Consider the following 23814-nt stretch of genomic DNA (forward strand, 5'->3'; position numbering starts at 1 on the left):
ACAGGGGCAGATCCAAGTAACAAAAAATTTGAGGAGACTCAGTTACATAGTTTCTTCAATCTTCAGCCATTTAGGGATTTTTAGTTTACCATTCATGATAAAAAAATCAAAGAGGTGTTTCGGGGTATTTATAGGTCTTGTGGATGGAGATGGACCCTACACCCACGTTGGATCCGCCCTTGAGTAGTGTACAATGTTTGACCACCAAGATTTATTTTTGTTCTTCTCCTTTTGTTTTTGTTTTTTTAAAAAGAACTCCATTATTGGGAGTAGGATCCATCCAGCTTGTCGCCATGACACGCGGTGCCATGTCGCTGACACATGCAGATTACAGCAAAAATGCAATTATGCAGACATGCAGATTACTCCGAACCCATGTTTGCCACGACGGCGACTCCACCCTGCATAATTGATGCCTTTCTTCTTCATTTTCTACTTAGAAAATAATACAAGGCCTTGTTCAGATCACGGACTAATTTATGTTTATATCACATCGGATGTTTGACACTAATTAGAAGTGTTAAACATAGACTATTAATAAAACTTTGAGCATAATTAATTCATGATTAGTGCTAATTATAGATCAATTAGGCTTAAAATTTTTATCACGCGAATTAGCTCTCATTTATATAATTAGTTTTGTTATGCTTAACACTTCAAATTAGTGTTTAAACATTCGATGTGACATATACTAAAGTTTAGCCCCTGATCCAAACACCGCCTAAGTAGCATTGCCCATTAGCACTAAGTACAATTAGTGAATTTGACAATCAAGTGCTACTGTAGACTGCTAGTACAGCTCTGCATGCATGCGACGTACTGTAAGTACTAGTAGTACTCTGAGATGATTAATGGAGTCCAAAATTGTACAGCAGCAGTAACCCTGACGCAAGAATTTCTTTTGCATCAGCTGATGGTGGAGGTTTATAGTACGAGTACCAGATGCAAAAGATGTGTCACGCATTCCAACCCAAATTCTGCGGTTCAGAGTTCAGGCCAAGGCCAACCCACCGCCCATCGGCCCGGCGCTGACAGCAGAATCTGTGCGCGGTTTTGCTGCAATTTTTTTTTATTCCAACCTCCCAAGAATGATAGGAGTACAGCTAAGTAGAGCAACGGATTTGTTTTCTTGTTCGTGAAAATGTTGTAGATGCATCCTAATAAAAACGTCGAATGTGTCAGCTTTTCCTTAAAAAATCAGCTCTTTCCTTTTACCTTTTCTCTTTGAAGAAAAAGAATTCGTCTCCGAATCTGATGTTCTCCTATTGAATGTGAGCCCTTCGCGGCTGCTGAATTCACAAGAAAGCCCCTCGATGAAAGCGACAACCTTGCAATTGATTTGACCTCATCGTTCTTGTCCCCGTCCTGGTGCCAGCTGCTGCTCCGCTACTTCCCACTGCGCGATTCAAGAACACGGAGGAAGGTTGAAACTCTGAAAGCAGCAGCAGATACAGGAGGAGATAAGATAAGTAAATTAATTGGAAGAAAGAAATCAGTGGGGAGGAGGCTATAGAAGGGATCTTTCATGCGAGGAAAGCGCCTTTCTTTGCGTTTTTAGTGGGGAGAGCGTGTGAGCATTGGTGTGGGGGGAGAAGAAGAAGATGGGAAGAGCGGATGCGCCATGGCTGCCGCTTCTGCTCCTGTGCTCCTCCTGCTGCTTCTGCATTTGGCCCCAGAAGCAAATCTTGGTCGCTGCAGACACCGACCCTAATGATGGTAAGCTAGAATCTGGAATCTTCTCCCCTTTTTTGCGCGATTGTTCTTTTTTTTTTCTTTTCTGTTTTTGTTTCAGAGCTGCTGGATTAATCGGTGGAGTTCTTCGCTCGATGTCTGTGTTTGTGTTTTCTGTTGCGGTTCGTCCGGCTGGTTTGCTGATTCTGGCGCTGTTTGTACGGAGTTTTCTGTAGATTCGGTTTTGGAACGGGGAAATGGATGTGAAAGCTTCCGATTAACCGAATCTTTCTTCATTTTTTACTTGCGAAATCTGGTCTTTCGCAAGAATGCTCTTGATTTACGTCTGTTCGACATAGTGAACAAGATGGTGTGTGAATTTCGGCAGCTTATAATTCTCATTTTTGGGTTGATAAAAATGGGGTCTTTCTGCCCCTGGGGTAGTTAAGTTGTGCTAATCCGAGTAAGGAAATACACTGGATTCGGTTGGAAATCTTGCATGTCCATTCTTTTTCTGCTGTTTCTACTAACCAAATTTGGCCTATGCTATGTACCTAGCTATCTCAGTTATGGTTGCACTTTTGCTTGCTGAACCTCAATTGAGGAGGAATTTCGTGCAAAACATTGTCTGGATTGCGAGGGGCAATTTTTGAGAACAAATTTTAGTTTAGCAGTTCCAAGAAGAAAATGCAGTCGTTTTCCTTACACCTACCTCTAGATTTGACCCTCCTTTTCTCTTCTTTTTTGCCTTATTGTTCGTTGGAGCATGGCAAGAATTGGTCAAAAATTGCTATGAGCATTTCAGCTTTCTTTTTTTTTCTTTCTTTTCTTTTTTGCGATTTTCCTCTTAAGATGTCATGCTATTTACTCTTGTAAATCTGAATCCATGCATTGGTGTCTATGGGCACTTCAAATTTCAAGTTTGCTAATGTGTTTGTTTGGTGACATACTGACATGCATTATACAGTGTTGCAATTAGGCCCGGAGAAAAACGTGTAGTAATTATTTGCTCTTTTTCATGCAGTTACTGTCCTCAATACGCTCTTCACTAGCCTGAATTCTCCGGGGCAGCTCAAAGGTTGGCAGGCAAGTGGTGGAGACCCTTGTGGCCAATCATGGCAGGGTATCACGTGCTCAGGATCATCAGTTACTGCAATGTGAGCCTCATCATGAAGCAAAGTAGTTTACTACTTACTCGACCACCTTCTTTCTTACTTCTTACAATATTTTCTTTGTGTTTGATGTTGTAGCAAATTACCAAGCTTGGGGCTCTCCGGTAATTTGGCGTACAATATGAATACCATGGGTTCATTGATTGAGATGTGAGTATCTGAGATTATTCATATCTGATCCTGTCAAGTGACAATTCAGTTGATAACAGTCTTAATTGATTTTTTAATGCAGCGATATGAGCCAAAACAACCTTGGTGGTGGCCAACAGATACAGTACAATCTTCCCACTAATAAGCTTGAGAGGCTGTAAGTTCCTCAAATGAAGTTGTGGTTTAGAAAGTACATCAGCTTTTCTGGTGTCTGTGTGCTAAGTGGTTATTGTTTGCAGCAATCTCGCAGGAAACCAGTTCACTGGAAATTTACCCTACTCGATTTTCTCGATGTCTAATCTTAAGTATTTGTGAGTATCTTTGCAAACATCAAGTTGATTTTGCTTTTAAATTTGTATAATTTGGTAGAGCTAAATGTTTTCTCTTTGTATGTGCAGAAATCTAAATCATAACCAATTGCAAGGAAATATAACTGATGTATTTTCCAGCCTCTATAGCTTGACAACACTGTGAGTACTTTTGTGTGCGTGGATTGTAGACGGGTCTTAACTTGTGTATTGTAAAATCCTTCTTTGTTGTTCATATTCCTAATGTCTATATTCACTTTCCATTTCCCTATGTGATGTGATGCAGGGATCTTTCCTTTAATTCTCTTGCTGGTGACCTACCACAAGGGTTCACATCATTGTCAAGCCTGAAGAAATTGTAAGAAAATGATTGTTTTTCTCTCATAGATGTCTTTGGAGTGACATGCCTGTAATCCCATACTCGTTCTTCTCAGATATCTGCAGAACAATCAATTTACTGGTTATATCAATGTCCTTGCTAATCTCCCCCTTGATGATCTGTAAGAAATCAACCTATAAGTAATTAATATTTTATTTGCACGTGCAGTACCACATCTCATATCTTTGCTTTCCTATAGGAATGTTGCAAACAATCATTTCACTGGCTGGATTCCTAGTCAACTTAAGAAGATAAACAATCTACAGTGAGTTCTCTTTGCTTATAAACATGTAAAAATGTATGAGAGATGTACCCTGAACTAATAAGATCCCTGTGTACAGAACTGACGGAAATTCTTGGAGTAATGGACCAGCACCACCACCTCCACCGTATTCAGCTCCACCTCCACCAAACCGTCCAAACAGCCCAGGTCAAAACAATGGTGGTTCAAGTTCTGGTGGAAGCTCTGGGATAGGTGGTGGAGGTGTAGCAGGCATTATCATATCATTGCTGGTAGTTGGAGCAGTCGTTGCATTCTTTGTGATAAGAAGAAGAAAACGCAGAGCGGCATTGGAAGAACATTTTGAACAGCACCAGCCATTCACTTCGTTCCCTTCAAACGAAGTTAAAGGTCTGTTTGCCTGATGCCTTGCTGATCATCATACTTTAGTTTTGTTATATATTTTGTACAATTATCTGAAAATTTGCTTCTGAAAATGTGCAGACATGAAGCCTATTGAAGAGTCTACTACAATAGATGTAGAGTCTTTGCCATCCCCTGCTTCATTTAGTCTGAAGCCACCCCCCAAGATTGAACGCCACAAGTCTTTCGATGATGATGATTTATCAAACAAGCCTGTCTTGAAGAAAACCAATGTGGCACCTATAAAGGCAACTGTTTATTCAGTTGCAGATCTACAGATGGCAACAGAAAGCTTTAGCATGGACAACCTTGTTGGGGAAGGTACTTTTGGACGTGTATACAGGGCACAGTTTACTGGTGGAAAGGTATGCTACAATTTTTTCTATTGCTATTCCTGTATATTTCTCAAAGTAAATGAAAGGTAGCATGTGTATTCATTATCACATTAGTCAAAAGGTGGAAATGCAAAGCTAAGAAAAAAAAGCCTTAAAATCTGTCATGACCTCATGAACAGAAACAATTGAGCATAGAAGTATTCCTCATAAATTGGAGGCCGTATAGTTCTTAATGTTAGTTTCAGTTTTTATGTTACCGTATTTCCCCTTTTTGCTTTTGAAGTTATTTCGAGGGTGATACAGGTTGGACATTTAGATATAGGCAAAATTCTGAGAGCTTACTTTTCTTGTTTACACTATTCAGGTTCTGGCCGTGAAGAAACTTGATAGTACCGTGATGCCATTCCATTCATCTGATGATTTTGCTGAACTGGTCTCAGACATTTCAAAACTGCATCATCCGAATCTCAATGAGCTTGTGGGCTATTGCATGGAACATGGGCAACACTTGCTTGTTTACGATTTCCACAGGAATGGGTCACTCCATGATCTACTCCATCTTTCAGACGAATACAGCAAGCCACTTAGCTGGAACTCTCGTGTCAAGATCGCACTAGGCTCTGCCCGTGCACTGGAGTAAGTGAAAAATCTCTCCATATTATGTTGATCTGCTGTTTTGGCATTATACTACATGTTATTAATTTTGTACGATTTTAGCCATCATGTGTGTCCAGATTGAACTAAACAAGGGCCTTGTTTCTTTTCATTCATTATCCATAAAAGTTACAAACCAACTGATTTATTACTAGTTTCACAAATTTAATTAGCAATCCTTTTGTTCATGGCAATTGAAGTAAGAATACTGCTGTCAACCATATCGTACCATCAGAATCTCGCTAAACTTGGAAATATCCTTTGCATGTTGTGTTTATGTGTAGAATGACAGTTGCTAGTTTCATGCTTTGTTTGAATGTGGATGACAGTTATACATTATGGAATAATAGTCCTTTTATATAGAATTCTATGCTCATTTTGAAATATGATATGTGACATCTTATCATTTCCTCTGAAAATATAATCTGTAGATATCTTCATGAAATTTGTTCTCCATCCATCATCCATAAGAATTTCAAGTCATCCAACCTTCTACTGGATTCAGAATTCAATCCACACCTTTCAGATGCTGGACTTGCAAGCTTTATTTCTGATGCAGAATTCCAGGTATGGCTCTTGCTGATATATCCAAGCACCCATTTTAAGAGGACAATTGTTTGGACAGTTGTGTGTTAATTAAAAAAAAATAGCACTCAGATGAACCTTCGCTTGCTAAACTACCAAGAAAACTGACTACTGGACTTACAGAAATTGTTGGTGAATTGATGTAGTCATGTAGAGGCTGTATTAATTTTCTTAATTGAAAAGAGAAGTTTATGGCAATGATGTCACACCTTTTATACATCTTGATTCACTAGTGATTGTATTAATGTTCGTCACGGAAAAAAAAAACTATGCAGGCAGCGCAACAGAGTGCTGGGTGCACTGCCCCAGAGGTGGACATGACTGGTCAGTACACACTGAAGAGCGATGTCTACAGCTTTGGAGTAGTCATGCTAGAGCTTTTGACGGGACGCAGACCTTTCGATAGGTAACTTGATCTTCTCATCAGTCATAACCAGTTTCCAGCTTGCGCATAACTATAAATTTAGTGCTAACTGATGAACCTCGGTATAATCGTGTGACTTTGCATTACAGCACTAGACCGAGGTCAGAGCAGTCACTCGTGCGGTGGGCGACTCCACAGCTCCATGACATCGATGCATTGGACAGAATGGTCGATCCTGCGCTGAAGGGTCTGTACCCTGCCAAGTCTCTCTCCCGGTTTGCCGACGTGCTCGCTTTGTGTGTCCAGGTAGGATTTCACCATCCTATGCAGATGAGCTATGCAATACTAATTACCTAATACATGGAACAAAATGTCTGAATCTTATGAAACAAATTCATGTTACAGCCTGAACCAGAATTCAGGCCACCAATGTCAGAGGTGGTGCAAGCATTGGTTCGTCTTGTCCAGAGGGCCAACATGACGAAGAGAATGCTCGACGGAGATACTTCGTCGCGCCGAACAGACGACCAAGAACAAGATTTCATATGACAAAAACCACACCCCTAGCTTTTCCTGTTACATCTCAAATTGTATTTATTTTGTTCGCCTATCGCCTATTGGAGAGAAGAATGGAAGGAGAAATAGAAAAGAAAGTCAGTTTCATCAGTACATAATCACAGGTGTTGCTTGATATATTGTAGGACCAGGTGTGCCATTGTATCCTGTCTACAGAACAGTATTCTGAATTCCTGATTGTTCATTAATGCCATCATGGTAGTAGATTATTTGGTTATATCATCTGAAAGATCCAAAGAAGCATAGTGCTGCTAAGTATAGCATCAGGTTCACTGGTTGTTAACAAGACCAGTAGTACAACTACAAAGCAAATGCTTCAATGGAGGTTACAAGAGAGACTCTCAATCATCAGGTACAAGCTCATATATCATCACTTGTCATTTAACAAAAATTCGACCTGTTCCGTACAAGTTTCTGACATTTTGCATGCAAAAAGCTATGGTAATTTTACTCTGAAATCTGAAGATACAACGTCATGATGCTAAAACCCAAGCAAATCAAACTGTCTGAGCCGATCGAATTACGTCAGAATCCACACGCTTCAGTCTCATCACAGATTGCACATGCGCTCTCAGCATATGTGCATCTCCCAATCTGCAAACCAACCCAAAAAAATGGAAAGACGAAAAAAAACATTAGCACATAATTAATTAAGTTTTAATTTTTATAAACTTGACAAATGGATATATTTCATATTTTAAAGTAACTTCTATATAGAAAGTTTTCGCACAAACACACCGTTTAGTAGTTTGAAAAATTTACTACCGAAAACCGAGGTAAAATCTGAATCTTAATAAGGAAAGACCGGGGAATCCTCCAGTTTTTCAAACAGTTCTTGTACCTGGCGATTTCTGCCCGTCGCTTGGCTCGCTCCGCGATCCGCGTAGGCCGCCATCCGCTGCTGAGGAGATGATCGGAAAGCGCCCTCCGTTGTTGATGATGATGATGATGGGAGCGCGGCCACCTGGTCTCCGGCCGCCGCTCGTTGCCGCCGTAGTCTCTCCTACTCGCAAATGCGGCCTGAAGAACGAACAGATTCATCATTCATCCATGGCCGGCACAGATCTGAACTGAAGCCATGGGCGAGCTCTGAATGAGGAAGGAATCCAACTACCCAAGAACAGATCATGCTGCTACTGTACCCACCTTCCTGTCGAACAGCAGGTTCCAGGCTTCGCCGCTGAGCGTGTAGCGGACGGCGATCTTGATCAGATCGAGGGGGGCGTAGAACACCAGGCTGTACAGCCATATCACGCCCGCCCATCCCCACCCGATCGCGCTGATCGACGCGAAGCTGATCGTTGCGTACACGGCGATCAGTGTAGCCACCTGCAGATCAAGAAACTCATCATCCGTTACTGAGAAAAATTCAGAAACCTTCTACTAGCAGCAGAAGTTTTTTTTTGATTGTTTCAGAGTTCAGAAAATCTTCTGCAGATTTACCAATTGTGCTAGGATGAAAGCACAAATCAGCAGGGCTCCAGGTCTCTCGAGGAAGGACAAGCCCTGACTGCGTGTGACGAATATCAGGGCCTGGCTGATGATGCTGACTTGCAGGTACATCGCTGACGAGATCTCGTCGGAATTTTGCTTCAGAGATCTCACCTTGAAGTGAGACTGCAATTCATACACACAAAAGCTTCGGCTGTTGATTTACCAACAAGATGTTCTCATGTTCAGGTTCAGATTCTTCAGAGGTTGCAAGATTTTACCTCAAAGAAGGTTGTTCTTGTGACTGTCCAGTAGAACAGCACGGTTACCAATGCAAGGTAGGTTCCTATGACAACTCCAGCTGCGAATATCTCATTCAGTTTCCAGCTATCTGGGCTTGGTGATGGCTTCACGCGATCCTTTGATATTGTCATGATAGTTCCTGATCAAAGTAGATGCCCAACCATCAAGTACTGAATAAATCGAGTGTCTATTCCTGCTTTTGATGCAGTAAAATTCAGAGAAAAATGATCATCACCGTCATTTAGTATGGCTATGATCAGAACCATAAACGGAGGGAAGTCGTACTCCCAAATTGATGCCAGAAGAACAAATCCAATCTGCATCCAAACAAGACGATCAATGACGAGATTTTTGGGAGAATTTTGTGATGATGAATTCCAGTTTCGCTTACCACTATCCTTATAGTGATGGACACTGCATAAATCTGCAGCGAAGAAGAACTCTGTGAGAATGTGAATCAAGCAAAAGAGAGGTGAATTTTTACAGGTGATGAGGTGAGAGTGTCCAAGAACTAGCTCACCGTGTAGTTCTTCATCCGCTGGAAGATGGCGCGGCTGGTGAGGACGGCGCTGACGATGACGCTGAGGCCGGGCTCGGTGAGCACGATGTCGGCGGCGCCCCTCGCGGCGTCCGTCGCGTCGGAGACGGCGATGCCGATGTCGGCCTTCTTCAGCGCCGGCGCGTCGTTCACGCCGTCGCCGGTCATCCCGCACACGTGGCCGCCCCCCCCTTGAATCATCCTCACGATCTCGTACTTGTGCTCCGGGAACACGCCGGCGAACCCGTCCGCCTTCTCCACGAGCTCCTCCACCGGAACAGCCGCGCCGCCGCCGTCGCCGTGGCGGCCGAACAGCGACGCCGACGGGTACATGTTGGTGCCCATCCCAAGACGGCGGCCGGTCTCCTTCGCGATGGCCAGGTGATCGCCTGCAATGATCAAGAAGCTTCTTGGCGTTGCTCCATTGACGATCAAGAAGCAGTACGATCATCGCGTGATTATACCGGTGATCATCTTCACGCAGACGCCAAGATCAAGCGCTCGGCGGATGGTGTCGGCGCTGTCGTGCCGCGGCGGGTCGAACAGCGGCAGGAGGCCGCAGAACACCCATGGTCCGCCATGGCCGTGCTTCGATTTCTCTGGCACCTCCTTCACTCAAGCCATCAGATCAGATGAACTCAACCATCAGACAGATATTCATTAGCAACAAGTAAACTGAACTGAACTGAACTTGATGGTGCTACGACTACCTGGTAAGCGACGGCGAGTGAACGGAGGCCTCTCTCTGCAAATCTGTCGATGATTAGCTGCACCTTTTCAGAGATATCATCCTTGTTGTAGCATAGGCTGAGGATCTGAAGATGAGAGACATCAGATGTTCTTCCTATCTGATCAAGGTCTGTATTACTATTTTCTGAATTCTGATGGTAACAGCAGTGAGATTTACAGTGATGGATTGAAAAGTTCCTACCTGCTCAGGAGCACCTTTGCTGACTCTGAACCAGTTACCATCAGAATCAACGTATGTTATAGCCGTCCTCTTATCGACAGGATTGAATGGAAGGAAGTGAACTTCAGTGATGCTAGAGCGTGCCTGGCAATGCAAAGATGATATCCATGAACCATTCTGAAATATATGTAGGATGGTCAAATCAAGCAAAGATGAGTTCAGAACCTCTTTGGGGTCAGCTAGCATGTTTATTATGGCCATATCAATTGCATCTTGATTCTCCACTCTTGATGCTCTTGCAGCCAGCAGGATAATCATTTCCCTGTCCATTTCTCTGCTGAAAACCTTAAATTACCCAAGGATGGATCATAAGTTGTATAGCTAGTCAATAATTATGAATTCAATACGTTGCATTTTTTTAATTAATTTTTCTACCTCAATTAGGTTTTTGTCAACAGTGAGATGGTTGAGGGTGAGAGTTCCGGTTTTGTCACAGCAGAGAACATCCATTCCTGCCATTTCCTCTATGGCTGTCATCCTTTTAGTGATAGCACCCTGCCAAAAATCAATTACTACATATTTTTTTTCCGGGAATACGCAAGGAGCGTATTTTTTCCATTAAGAGAAATAAAAGTTATTTATAATGCGAAAAGAAAAACAAGCACGGGACCGGTATTGGAGGCTGGGGATCTAATGGGGATATCTCGTGCTAGATTTGGCTACCACGACCTCGCAGAGGTAACGGAAGGGACCCCTGCATTTGCCGACTTCCAAAGCATGGCTTCCTCCGCCATCGCTTTCGCCAAATTACTACGTATTTTTGTAGCGATGATATGTGATATGCTGTCTGTTAATTGCAGAAACATGATAACAATATCTTGGCACACCTGTTGAGACAGGTGATGAGAACCTATTGCAAGTGTGACTGACAGAACAGTAGGCATTGCGATCGGTATCCCTCCGATCAGAAGAACAAGAACATTGTTGATCCCATCCCGGTATGACCGGTGCTGGATTGGGAACATGATTATAACCTCAACAATCGCACCGATGGCGATTGAACAGATACAGAAGTTGCCTATGGAGGTAAGAACCTGAAAATTCAGTAGTCAGAAATAGCTTACAGCACATCCACTTGTGAGATTCTTATTACAGTCTGAAGATCGATGAATCACCTTCTGAAAATGCCCAACAACCTCAGTGGAATCCACTAGATGAGCTGCCTTGCCAAAGAAAGAGTGTATCCCAGTTGCAATGACAACAGCTTCAATCTCACCATGCTTGCATGTTGAGCCAGTGAACACTATGTCCCCTGTTCTTTTTGTGACAGGAAGGGATTCACCGGTGAGAGCTGACTACAAGATGGAGGAGAAACAAAATGTAATCAAATTATCTACACAGATCAACTAAATCAGTCATTCCAATTATCGATATCTTCCGCATGAACGGTGCGCGGCAATTTGAGTCACCTGATCAATCTTCAGAGGATCTCCCTCAAGTAGGCGCGCATCTGCAGGGACAATATCACCAAGCCTGATGCTGATAATATCCCCAGGTACCAATGTAGAAGCATCAAGCTCTTGCCATTGCTCATCTCTAAGAACCTGGAGGTAAATCCATGAATATATGAACACAACAAGATCAGACTAACACAATAGATTCACCTGTATTTTTAAAATTTCTGTTCAGAAAAAAAAAACCTTTGTTTTTAGCGCCAACCGGGCCATGAGTGCAGCAGCAGCATCGCCTGCATTGTTCTCCTCAATGAAGCTGATTGTTGAATTGATAATCAGGAGGCAGACAATTCCCAGGAAATCTTCCCAGTCAGTACCTTGGCTCTGACCAAAGACAGTAAATGAGTGAATAATAAAGAAAATCCATTGAGTTGCTTGCACAAATTTTCGACGATTTGATGTCAATATTTCAATAACACAAAGCAGGCACTTACACCACCATTTGCTAGAACCAATGCCATCACTGCTGCTGCCTCCATCACCCAGGACAAAGGATTCCACATAAAGCTGAGGAACTTGATGATCTTGTTCTCCTGACAAAAAAGATTTTTTTTAAAAAAAAAATTCAGGAGTTCAGAAAAGGAATATGTTTCAGTTTCAGGTAAACGATGATCAGAAAGAAAACAGTCAACTTACACGCTTCTCCTCCAATCTGTTTGCACCAAACAACTTCAAGCGTTCTGCAGCATCTGCTGATGAGAGCCCACTCTGAGACGTATTCAGCTGCTCAAAAACGTCTTCCAGGGGCAGATTCTCCTGTCACATATCCACAAGAATCACGGCATTTTTCAAAGAATGCTTCAAATCCACGACATCCTAACAAATGTACTTACCAAATCAACATCTTCGTCGAAGAAATTCTCTAGCCCAAGCAAAGGTTCACCCGGTTCATCCATGCCTTCAGCTAAAATCTGTCGCCCGGAACAGAATGTGGAATAATGGACACGGCTACAGCATCGTCATTTTCATTCCAAATGTTGCAGTGAAGATCTCACGACGCATTAGACAATCTGATGGACAAGATCACAGGAGATTTAAGTGGCGTTAGCGAGGTGGGTTTTGGTTGGTTCTTCTTGAAGTGTTAAGAAGATGGCAGCTTGGACTGAACTGGTACAGTGAGAAGACCTGAATTTGGGCTGATCCAACCACCATTCAAACGTCCAGTTAGTGAGCGGACGGTCACCTGAAACCAAACAGTCGCCTCCGATTACCGTGAGAACTGAGAAACTGCATGCTCTCGTGTGCAGATGCACGCACAGTGTCTGTCTCTGCTATGGCAAACGCGAACATTTGATAAACATTACTTATACAGTGATTATACTGTTCATCAGATAATTACTTCGTAGCAGCACATCTTTTCATTACTTCATGACTGTTACACTTATTCCCCCAGGAAAGAATTTTTCATGCATCTGAAATTTTCATGAATCAGGGATACGTTGGTTTCCATCTCTTAAAATATATGTTAGGAGGCGTATTCATAGAGTGAGTGTAGTGTTACGTGTGCACGTATACGTCTCCCGTGTAATCGGAAAAGGAAAATACTCCTATGATTTCCCTTCAGAAATATGAGTTTTTTTGAGGGTGATGGACTGATTGGCTGATGGTGGTATATACCACGTAGAACGTAGAGAGCAGCAGGCGCCAAAAGGCATCTCCCCCACCACATCTTCCACAATCCTCACCCCCGCCTCCCCTTTGTCCCTTTCCCACCGCCCCAAAAACCCACCCCTCCCTGACTCCTCCCCCCGCAGCTTCCGCCGTCCGCCTCCGCTCCCACGTCGCCGCCCGCTCGTCGTCGCCGCCGGTGAGTCTCCTCCACTCCGTGCTCGCCCCCTCCGTACCCAGCAGCAGGATCGGATCGGTCGCGCGGGCGGCGGGGGTACGTATCTGTATTCCGTAGAATTGGGGGAATTCATTCCGGGTTGCGGGGTTGCTAAGGTGTTGGATTGACTGCGGTGACGGGTGGGCGGTAGTTTCCTGGTAAATAGGTAGTAGGAGAGATGCTGAGATGACTGCTGGCTTTGAGCATGCGGCATATGATGATTTAGTGCTTAGTTTGGGGGCTTATCTTTAGATACTAGCGGGCGCATGGTTGTGAGTTCAGTTTGCGCTAACCACCACTTTTGCATGAGGAGGCAAACGAGGTCCTCTCCAGCTGCCCTGCCCTAGTGTGATATTATTTGAGCCTTTCATGCTTTTTGTGCCATGCTTGATCTGTTCCAATCCATTTACTTCACTAACCAAATTATGCGGGTCATATGCAGTTTTCCTTTCATGTTTCTCTCCAACTATAAAAGTTTGATTGGCCGCAGCCACATAGAGAAACTCGGAAGATTAGGGAGTAAACCAATATTACCACTGTCCACATAGCTTTAACAACTAACAGCTGGTCCTGCTCTTTTTTTCCTTTTGGCATCAGTTTGTTATTGTCATGCTATGTTTCCATTTGACGACTGGACTAGAATAGAATCTGTTTCTTTGGCTCGTTTTTTTTTTCATCAAATAGTGATGACAAACTTGATAAATTTACATACTGATACAGTGATACTTAGCTGACTTTCATAACAAACGGTTTTGTGTATTGTGTGTTTAATGGTTCCTCTTGTTTTTGCAGACGCTCTTGCGTGCTTATTTGTCAAATCAGATCTGAATATAATTTTAGGAGTTGCTTCAGCATGGATACTGGCTGCCTGTCATCTATGAACATAACTGGAACCAGCCAAGCAAGATCTTTTGCGGGACAACTTCCTACTCATAGGTGCTTCGCAAGTAGCAGCATCCAAGCACTGAAAAGTAGTCAGCATGTGAGCTTTGGAGTGAAATCTCTTGTCTTAAGGAATAAAGGAAAAAGATTCCGTCGGAGGCTCGGTGCTCTACAGGTTCAACCTTTGTACTCTATTATTGCCTCACATTCCATCTCTTGTGAAAATATATTTGATTGGCTTTTCTGCAGGTTGTTTGCCAGGACTTTCCAAGACCTCCACTAGAAAACACAATAAACTTTTTGGAAGCTGGACAACTATCTTCATTTTTCAGAAACAGTGAACAACCCACTAAACCATTACAGGTCGTGATTGCTGGAGCAGGTATGATATAATTCTAGGATTTGACAGATGAATAATTTACATATATATCTAACTTCGATAACAGTCACATCGTGGTCTTAGCATTGTAGTTTTTAGCTTTGATTTTTTTTTCAGGATTAGCTGGTTTATCAACAGCAAAATATCTGGCAGATGCTGGTCATAAACCCATATTGCTTGAGGCAAGGGATGTTTTGGGTGGAAAGGTTTTACTCTTATGCTTTTATGTTGCATTTAATTTTTTTTGTTATTCATTCTTTTTTTTTTGGTTGCCTTTATCTTAATAGCTCATATTCACTGTTAGTAGCATTTGTGGATTATTGTTTTTTTTTTTGGGAAATGCCTTGAACAGATAGCTGCTTGGAAGGATGAAGATGGAGATTGGTATGAAACTGGGCTTCATATCTTTTGTAAGTAATAACTCTGGATTTTTTAGGTTCTCGTTGTGCTATATTTTATTTAGGTTATTACTGCCAGCACTGATAGATATCTCTAAGGGTTTTGAACAAAAAAACATGTATCAAACTCTTTCATCGATAAGGTAGAAATGCCATGCGGGAAGTATGAAGTGATGTCTGAGGATTAACACACATGGTAGTTTTATTTTGTAAGAACTTTTAGATTGGTTTTTTTCACAGTACTAAAAAGTAACTTTTTACTAGCTTATATGGTTGATAAATTTTAACGTCACATAAATATCATGAGCTAATTGAATATATATCCTCCTGTTCATAGATAGTCTTCTTTCAACCTACTATTCCCTTCCAAACATATATGAATATGACAGATACTGTTTTTCCTTCCATGCTCACACTGTTTTGTCGTCCACAACAGTACATATGTGACATTGTTCATTTTGTGCCTGTATGTAACCATATACCTTTTTGGTTTAAGTTGGAGCTTATCCCAACATACAGAACTTGTTTGGCGAGCTTGGTATTAATGATCGGTTGCAATGGAAGGAACACTCCATGATATTTGCCATGCCAAACAAGCCAGGAGAATTCAGCCGGTTTGATTTTCCTGAAACATTGCCTGCACCCTTAAATGGTGAGATCATATGCAGAATGGAGTTGTTTAATTAAACCAAGATTCCCAGAAGTACATCGTATTGGTGGTTACTTTTGTTTTACTAACACATGACTGTAATTAGGGGGTATATTACTAGCAGCGTTAATGATAGATCAATAGATCATGCCATGGAGCTTTTATGTTGTCAATTGATGCCTATTTATTATTTATCATTGATCATGCGTGCATTTAACAGGAATATGGGCTATACTAAGAAACAATGAAATGCTAACTTGGCCAGAGAAGGTGAAGTTTGCTCTTGGACTTTTGCCAGCAATGGTTGGTGGCCAAGCTTATGTTGAAGCTCAAGATGGTTTTACTGTTTCTGAGTGGATGAAAAAGCAGGTATAAGTTCACAATATCAGTTTGTCAAGTCTCATTAATTTGGAATGGATATAGGAGAAGGTGTTGTAAGCTAGAAAACCTTTTGTTTTCTAATAAATAAACTGATGCCCTTTATTGTTGCATTCACATTGGGAAGAACTGGCAGTTCTGAGGATGAAATGCTTCATGTACTCAAGTTTATGCCCTTTATTTTGCCCAGATCCTTTTGCACAGGTTTAAGCTTGAGCTATGCTTTTAGTTTAAGACCACTGTTTCAGTTAAAGGTCAACAACCTTGCATGATTTCTTCCTCCACCTAGAAAAGCCATTGCACATATTGACAAAGCACACAATCCTGTTGACTATATTCTTTATGAGCTAATATACAGAACTGTTTTATACAGAAAACACAATACATATGCTATAGTTATCAATCTCTTTCCCTTTTTTTGGGATAACGGATTAATATGGTGCCTGATACAGTTGTTTGATCAGCACAGGGTGTTCCTGATCGAGTGAACGATGAGGTTTTCATTGCAATGTCAAAGGCACTTAATTTCATAAATCCTGATGAGTTATCCATGCAGTGCATTCTGATTGCTTTAAACCGATTTCTTCAGGTATTTCTTATGTTGCTCTATGGTCATGTGTGTTGCATATGAGTAATTCTTCTGTTCTTTCCGGAGTAGTACCTTACGTATTACATCCTTCTTAGTTTTTCTTGTCTCTGTTGTTTCCTACCTTGAGGAAACTCAAATGAATTTTCGCTTAGAGGCCTTTAAAAAAAAATTATGCAAATGTGTAGGAGAAGCATGGTTCTAAGATGGCATTCTTGGATGGTAATCCTCCTGAAAGGTTATGCATGCCTATTGTTGACCATGTTCGATCTTTGGGTGGTGAGGTTCGGCTGAATTCTCGTATTCAGAAAATAGAACTTAATCCTGATGGAACAGTGAAACACTTTGCACTTACTGATGGAACTCAAATAACTGGAGATGCTTATGTTTTTGCAACACCAGGTGATTTTCTACAATCTTTGTTTCTTCTGCAGTTCATAAATTATATATATGCGGCTACTCATTTTAACTGACTAGCCTGTATTTAGTTGATATCTTGAAGCTTCTTGTACCTCAAGAGTGGAAAGAAATATCTTATTTCAAGAAGCTGGAGAAGTTGGTGGGAGTTCCTGTTATAAATGTTCATATATGGTTGGTTGGTTGAATTATTTGGTTCCAAGTCGGAAATTACTCATCATCGAGTTTGTGGTTCTCCTTATGACTCATATTAGTATTTCTGTTGGTTTGAACATTTCAGGTTTGATAGAAAACTGAAGAACACATATGACCACCTTCTTTTCAGCAGGTGTCTCTTCTAATTCCTCATCAGTTTTGCTGTCCTTTCACTGCCTCATGCATTTGCTCTGTGCTATGACTGGTTTATGAACTAAAACGATTTGTATTGCCCAAATTGGGCACATTCTATCCTGAGTTTGTATACATTCTTGATTAATACCAAATATCATATGTCCCATGTATTGATCTTGTTCCCTTTTCTTTCAGGAGTTCACTTTTAAGTGTTTATGCGGACATGTCAGTAACTTGCAAGGTACTAACTAGGAGACATTATATGTTACGAAATAGTAACTATCTGTCATGTATTATTGCTCTTGTGTATTTATTCTTGGGTTTACCATCTTCAAGCATCACATGATATTTATTTTAGTAGCTGTAACAAAAGACCCAAAAGTGCATGTGTTACAGAAGGAATCCATTATTAATTATTAAACTTGGAAAGTAGATATATTTTATTTCAGATTCATTTAGGCAACATGTCACTTGGCTCTAGAGTCTAGATTTTATGGACCATAATAGCTCAGGAAATTAAAGACATGGATGCCTACTGAACGGTTTTCTTTCCTTTTGTTTTGAACTCTTTACAGGAATACTATGATCCAAACCGTTCAATGCTGGAGTTGGTCTTTGCTCCTGCAGAGGAATGGGTTGGACGGAGTGACACTGAAATCATCGAAGCAACTATGCAAGAGCTAGCCAAGCTATTTCCTGATGAAATTGCTGCTGATCAGAGTAAAGCAAAGATTCTGAAGTATCATGTTGTGAAGACACCAAGGTGAGGACATTTTGCAAGAGCGCCCCCTATCTGATATATCATAGGTAGGTCTAATAGTTGGATGCACACTTCTCTCACGTTCCTTTCTTTTCTGTCTCACTGTTACAGATCTGTTTACAAGACTATCCCGGACTGTGAACCTTGCCGACCTCTGCAAAGATCACCGATTGAAGGGTTCTATCTAGCTGGTGACTACACAAAGCAGAAATATTTGGCTTCGATGGAGGGTGCAGTTCTTTCTGGGAAGCTTTGTGCTCAGTCTGTAGTGGAGGTAAACGCTGCTCTCCATGGTTCTGTTTGTACATAGATGCATCAGACTTGTATTGTTGTCTTGGTGCAGTTCACAATGATTCAGTTTTGTAGGCTAATGAGTTATCACTTGCTGATTTCAGGATTATAAAATGCTATCTCGTAGGAGCCTGAAAAGTCTGCAGTCTGAAGTTCCTGTTGCCTCCTAGTTGTAGTCAGGACTATTCTCAATGGTGTGTGTGTCATCATCCCCTAGTCAGTTTTTTTCTATTTAGTGGGTGCCCAACTCTCCACCAATTTACACATGATGGAACTTGAAAGATGCCTATTTTGGTCTTATCATATTTCTGTAAAGTTGATTTGTGACTGAGAGCTGATGCCGATATGCCATGCTGGAGAAAAAGAACATTATGTAAAACGACCTGCATAGTAATTCTTAGACTTTTGCAAAAGGCAAAAGGGGTAAAGCGACCTTTTTTTTCTATGTGAAGGGATTAAGAGACCTTATCTCCCTTTGCACATTCACTGGTTGCTTATGTCACACCTGGGAGATATGCCCACTTTGTTTCAGTTAAAATGAATCAACAATCCACCACCTGTCTTGTTACTGCCTCCCTAAAAAAAAAGAAGATATTTTGTATTTATCCGGATTCTTGATTTTTTGAAGTCAGGTATTTCTAACTCTACAAATCCATAGATCTTCAATCTGTTGATAACATTCAAATGTATCATTTTGTTCCTGTTATAGTTGAAATATAAAGATTTAAACCGTTGTAATTTAGCATTCAAACTTTAAATCCAGTGTGGATCTATGGAGCTATATCAAATAGGGCTCAAGTCAAATTATCCTAAATTTGATTCAGTTTTGTAGAGAAGAGTCTTAACACCTACCACACCCAAGAAGTGAATTCTGAAAATAATAATTTTCATAATTGATCTAGTGGTGTCGATCATAAATATTATTTTTCTTTTTTATAAATTTGCTTGAACTTATAATAGTTTGGATTAGAACAGACTCACAATCCTTATATTTTGATACTCAGGGAATAACGCATAGTTGTACTGTTAAGTAAACAGTAGTATAAACATATTCACTGAACCAAAGGTTTAGTCAGAAAGGGTCAGAGAAGAAAACATGGGCAGTCTCAAAACAGTTTGCCTGTCCTTGCGTCAACATGGGTCATACTGTACTATTATATTCAGTTCACCAAGTTGCAATTAGAAAAACAGGGGCACCTGCTGGATTATCCCTCAGATATTTCTCTCCTCCCTGAGATATTTCTTAGCTGACTCAATAATTGTACTTTTGTGACTAGCATAACAAACTATGGGTCACAACTTCCAGCCATATCTCCTGGATATATCTTGCAGATATTATGTACAGATGCCTGTGATAAAAGTGTATAAATCCCTTGCCCCTGAAGACTCTCTTTGGATAACGAATGACTGAAGTAAGCATCAGAAGAAAAAGAAAATCTTGGACAGTAGTAGTAGTAGATTTGTTCACTGCAGAATCACCTGAAAAACACTTTTGCTTATCCTAACTGAATATAAAAGGCGTCGCCGTGGAGATTACTACGAGCGGACAAGCCCATGCTTGCTTGCTCGTGGTTTCGCAGGTAGATGGTCTTCTTCCTGTCTGGTAGATAAAAGATTACTTTAAGAAACAAAATACAAAAATATACTATCCCTATCTTTTTGAGCATCTTAAAAAGATTAGTCCATATCGATATAATTAAAATAATAATTAATCATAAATACGAGCAGTCATATCAAATCTAGAAATTAAAAGTTAGTGGACTGGTTCCATTAAAAAAAAGTTAACCAGTTAACTCATGTTCATTTCGCAAGAGGAGATAAAAGATTTTAAGATGTGGATAATAGTAGTTAGTTAGTGAAAATTTTAAAAAGTAGTTCTTTTTATTTTTGTGGCTTCTAATTCTTTTCTAGATTTTATAGCTATCGACTCTCAAAATCTAGATTAAAAAAAGCTATTTCAAGAATTATAAATTTTATGAGAAATTGAAGCTCAAAAATCTACTCCTGTTTGTTTTCCTAGCCTCTCTTACGCACAGGGAGGTGGGGCCCAGCTTCAGAGATCTTTTTGGCAACGCCACGCCCACGCCAGAGCGGCCACGAAATATCTGAGAGGCGGCCCGGCCCGTGTGCGCGCGCGAGATATTTTCTTTCCCCCCCCCCCCCCCCCCCCCCCGCGCCACGTGTCGCCTCGCCACGTGGAAAAGCGCTGGCACACGTAGGCGGTAAAAGCGGTAAAGCCACCGCGCCTTCTTCTTTTTCTTTTCTTTTCTTTTCTTTATTTTTTGCTCGCTCTCTCGCACCGCATTTATTTGCTCCTTAAACAGGAGGGGATTCTTCTTCGTCTCCCTTTGCTTCTTCCGTTGCAATTCCATTCTCCTCTCTCTCCTGCTTCTCTCTCTCCTCCTCTTCTTCACCTCCTCTTGTCTGTCCATAGATCGAGCCGCTCAGACCAAATCTTGGATGCGTTCTCTCTTCTTTCTCGCTGCGAGGGAGGCGGGTTGTTCGATCTGCGGGTGAAATCGAGCGAGAGGTGTGATTTTTGTTTCTCTTGTTTGTTTCTTGAAGTTGAAATCTTGTCCGTGTTTGTTTGTTTGTTTTTTTGTTTTCCCTCTTCGTAATCATCCGGTTGCGAGGAGATTTACTTTGGTTTGTTCGCCGATTTGCTTCCAGATCCCTAGACCTCCCCCTACTTCTCTGTAGCTGTACATATTTCAAGAGAGGAAATTTTGGGCTGGTTTCTGATACGGTTCGAGAAGATTTTTGGCAATTTCTTCGGATTTTCCTCCCCTTGTGGGTTCCTTGGTTCATTGAGAAGAATCAAATGGGTGATGTGTCAGTCAATCGACCGATCAAGGCGGAGCCAGCTGCAGGCGGCATTGCTCAGGTATTAGAACAGAAAGTTTTTTCTTTTTACCATCGTGTTTGTTCTTAATTTCAGGTAGCAATTGTTGGGCTCATGATTCTGTCATACAGAATGCATGCCTCCTTGAATTATTGCCATTAGCTTCTTTTTCTTAGTAAAAAGTGTTTAGTCTTGTACAGTTAATTGTTTATCTGAATTTGTCATGCAATCGTTCAAGAAATGTCTGTCATGTCGAAATAGTAATATAATCCGCCCATGGTGCAGTGAAGACACATAATTACTCTGCTCGTGGAGTATAACTTTAAGCCATGCAATCAACAGTACTCTGATATTTTTGACATGAATTTCACTAGTTCAGGCCCTCTTTTATCTGACGTTGTTACAAATACCTGAACTCTGAAGAATAAAATGGTTATTGTCTCTTTTTCTTTGACAGGGCAATCGAATCCTGGACATGATGTCGTCAGGGTGGACAGATGAGCGGCACATGCATTATATAAGCTCAATGGAGGCTTCTTTCGTTGAGCAACTCTACAATCACGAACAAAATGATGCTGGCAACGGATTCAAGGTTCTCCGTGGTGGGGTGTGGGAGAAACTCAAATTTGATCGGACCAGTGCTTGCTCACGGATCGGGAGAAAATACTGCCTGCCCGCAAGCCCCTGGATCCAGCATTTCAGGCCGCGCGAATGCAGTAGCAATGCAAGGAATGATGCGGCGGAGGCTTTAGTGGGTGATCATGAATCTGGTATTCAGACTATCCAAGGGAGGACTCCGTTGTCACATGGTAGGGAGTGGGAGGCTTGCAAGGAAGAAAAAGCTGTTGGTGAAAGTACAGGTGGTTAACTCAATTACCTCATTAGTTCACATTGAGGAATGCTTAAAAGTCTGAATTCCTTGTTTCATCATCTTTTTCTGACTATCAGCGGTCACATTATAACTATATAAGGTGTTCTGAATAGCCATGCACTTCATAGGTTATGATTTAATGCGGTTTATCTAAAATAGCTTTCGATGGCTTTTCCTGGGATCAAATGGTGGTGCGTCATATTTCATACAAATGTTTTATCAACACTACTGATTTTTATGCGGCATGCCAAATCCATTGTTCTTAAGCCCGGGAGCTTGTATAGTTTTTATTTTTTGGGTGATGTCTCTTGTCATAAGAACAGAAAAAAGTTAAAGTTCTACTAAGGTTGCTCCAAAACAGCGTAATGTGATGAACCTAGTCTCTAACGCCTTTCTTCCATTTTCCTTTTATACAGAGGTCTCTGATCAGAATTTTGCTGATGATGAGGCGGAGGTTGATGCAGAATCAAGCAAAGCATGCAAGAGAAGGAAGTTAAGAAGTGCTCTTACACGGAATTACCAAGTAATTTCTCAGGATTTTAATTAGCTTATTCTGTTGCAAGTATTGAGATGAAGACAGCACACTAAAAAAAAAATCAGAGTATCAGTAGCACTGACATGGTTTGTTCTATATATGCAGGTTGTTCCATCTGACAAACTGTTTGCTTCCACAAAAGCTGATGGAAGGAAAGATGCTCCAGAGTAAGGCATGCAAGAGTGGATCTGGTTGAATATGCAGTCAATGAGAACTGGATGAGTTAGTATTGGCGATTTAGTAGTATAGTTCTGAACTCTGTAGAGTCTGTCTTGGTAGAAGAATAATAGGATCGATCACTCACAACTTGGTAGATTTATTGTTTGATCATATTGATGTAATGGTTTTTTTTGTGTGTGTTGCTGTGTTCTGGCAACTGTTTGTTTGCAATGTGAGTAATATGTTTATGTTTGCCACAAGATGAGAATGATGCAAAGCCCATCATTCCTTTTGCCATAATTCCATTGTACATACATGTACTCCCATCATGATATTGAGAATGAAAGATCACCAATTTTGCAGAATGATATCCAACATCTGTAAAATGACCATATATAATTGTGTTCATGGTGTGTAAAGTGCAAATTTTGAGAAGTACTGAATTACTGATGATACATGTTCTTACTTCCCAGTGCAAACCAACATTCAGCGCTGTGTACAGGTATGATGGTACGCATATTTGCCACTCCTGGCCACCGTCCTCGCAAGAGTTTACCAAAGACCCCGACTGAGGGGAAACCAAAGAGGCAAAGAGGAGGAAAACCGGAGAAAGAAAACGAGAGTTGAGTGGAGGTTCGCTATGAAGAGGGGGGGCCATCGCCGGTGGCGGCGAGCTCGTGGTGCTATTCGTCACTTGTAGAAGAGGAGGGGAAGGAACTGCTGCCCGGGAAGGAAGTTAGAGGAGAGGAAGATGAAGAAGAATGGATGCTGATATGTGGGTCTCGTATGAAACGAGTTACTTCCTCCGTTTCACAATGTAAGTCATTCTAATATTTTTCACATTAATATTTATGTTAATGAATCTAGATAGATATATATGTCTAGACTCATTACCATCAATATAAATATGGAAAATGCTAGAATGACTTACATTGTGAAACGGAGGGAGTACGTTAGGAAACCACATTTAAAATCGCTA

The 23814-nt window shown here is 41.2% G+C and overlaps 4 protein-coding genes across 7 annotated transcripts; 3 read left to right on the forward strand and 1 right to left on the reverse strand.

Moving 5' to 3' along the window:
* The first annotated feature begins 995 nt into the window (after positions 1-995).
* On the forward strand, positions 996-7054 carry LOC127765997 (protein STRUBBELIG-RECEPTOR FAMILY 7-like). The gene is made up of 16 exons (XM_052290986.1): positions 996-1716; positions 2696-2828; positions 2922-2993; positions 3076-3150; positions 3233-3304; positions 3392-3463; positions 3588-3659; positions 3736-3801; positions 3880-3945; positions 4022-4311; positions 4405-4688; positions 5023-5294; positions 5744-5879; positions 6173-6303; positions 6411-6567; positions 6667-7054. Exons 1-16 carry the CDS (start codon positions 1602-1604, stop codon positions 6808-6810), a joined length of 2157 nt encoding a protein of 718 aa, XP_052146946.1. The 5' UTR covers positions 996-1601; the 3' UTR covers positions 6811-7054.
* A 124-nt stretch (positions 7055-7178) lies between these two features.
* Positions 7179-12435, reverse strand: LOC127765998 (ATPase 10, plasma membrane-type-like). The gene is made up of 20 exons (XM_052290987.1): positions 12367-12435; positions 12170-12289; positions 11968-12066; positions 11720-11857; positions 11489-11623; positions 11195-11374; positions 10907-11113; positions 10455-10574; positions 10245-10364; positions 10041-10163; positions 9820-9924; positions 9574-9718; positions 9092-9498; positions 8963-8995; positions 8807-8888; positions 8550-8710; positions 8281-8454; positions 7984-8166; positions 7679-7857; positions 7179-7431 (listed from the first exon to the last, which is right to left on the reverse strand). Exons 1-20 carry the CDS (start codon positions 12427-12429, stop codon positions 7335-7337), a joined length of 2871 nt encoding a protein of 956 aa, XP_052146947.1. The 5' UTR covers positions 12430-12435; the 3' UTR covers positions 7179-7334.
* A 766-nt stretch (positions 12436-13201) lies between these two features.
* Positions 13202-18914, forward strand: LOC127768142 (15-cis-phytoene desaturase, chloroplastic/chromoplastic). 3 transcript variants are annotated; one of them, XM_052293675.1, is made up of 15 exons: positions 13202-13415; positions 14151-14415; positions 14490-14622; positions 14719-14825; positions 14972-15029; positions 15514-15669; positions 15887-16035; positions 16514-16633; positions 16819-17032; positions 17119-17221; positions 17328-17375; positions 17573-17618; positions 17953-18140; positions 18249-18411; positions 18533-18914. In XM_052293675.1, the coding sequence occupies exons 2-15, from the start codon at positions 14212-14214 to the stop codon at positions 18596-18598; spliced, it is 1755 nt and encodes a 584-aa protein (XP_052149635.1). In that variant the 5' UTR covers positions 13202-13415; positions 14151-14211; the 3' UTR covers positions 18599-18914. The 3 variants fall into 3 exon arrangements, with proteins under 3 accessions (XP_052149635.1, XP_052149634.1, XP_052149636.1); XM_052293674.1 differs by having other exon boundaries at positions 13202-13340; XM_052293676.1 differs by having other exon boundaries at positions 13204-13340; positions 14737-14825.
* Positions 18915-20729: 1815 nt separating this feature from the next.
* Positions 20730-23185, forward strand: LOC127765223 (cold-regulated protein 27-like). 2 transcript variants are annotated; one of them, XM_052290082.1, is made up of 5 exons: positions 20730-20958; positions 21099-21312; positions 21728-22130; positions 22558-22664; positions 22782-23185. In XM_052290082.1, the coding sequence occupies exons 2-5, from the start codon at positions 21250-21252 to the stop codon at positions 22845-22847; spliced, it is 639 nt and encodes a 212-aa protein (XP_052146042.1). In that variant the 5' UTR covers positions 20730-20958; positions 21099-21249; the 3' UTR covers positions 22848-23185. The 2 variants fall into 2 exon arrangements, with proteins under 2 accessions (XP_052146042.1, XP_052146043.1); XM_052290083.1 differs by having other exon boundaries at positions 20730-21312.
* The last annotated feature ends 629 nt before the right edge of the window (positions 23186-23814 follow it).

This window comes from Oryza glaberrima, chromosome 3 (assembly GCF_000147395.1).
Source record: "Oryza glaberrima chromosome 3, OglaRS2, whole genome shotgun sequence".
NCBI classification, from domain to species: Eukaryota; Viridiplantae; Streptophyta; class Magnoliopsida; order Poales; family Poaceae; genus Oryza; species Oryza glaberrima.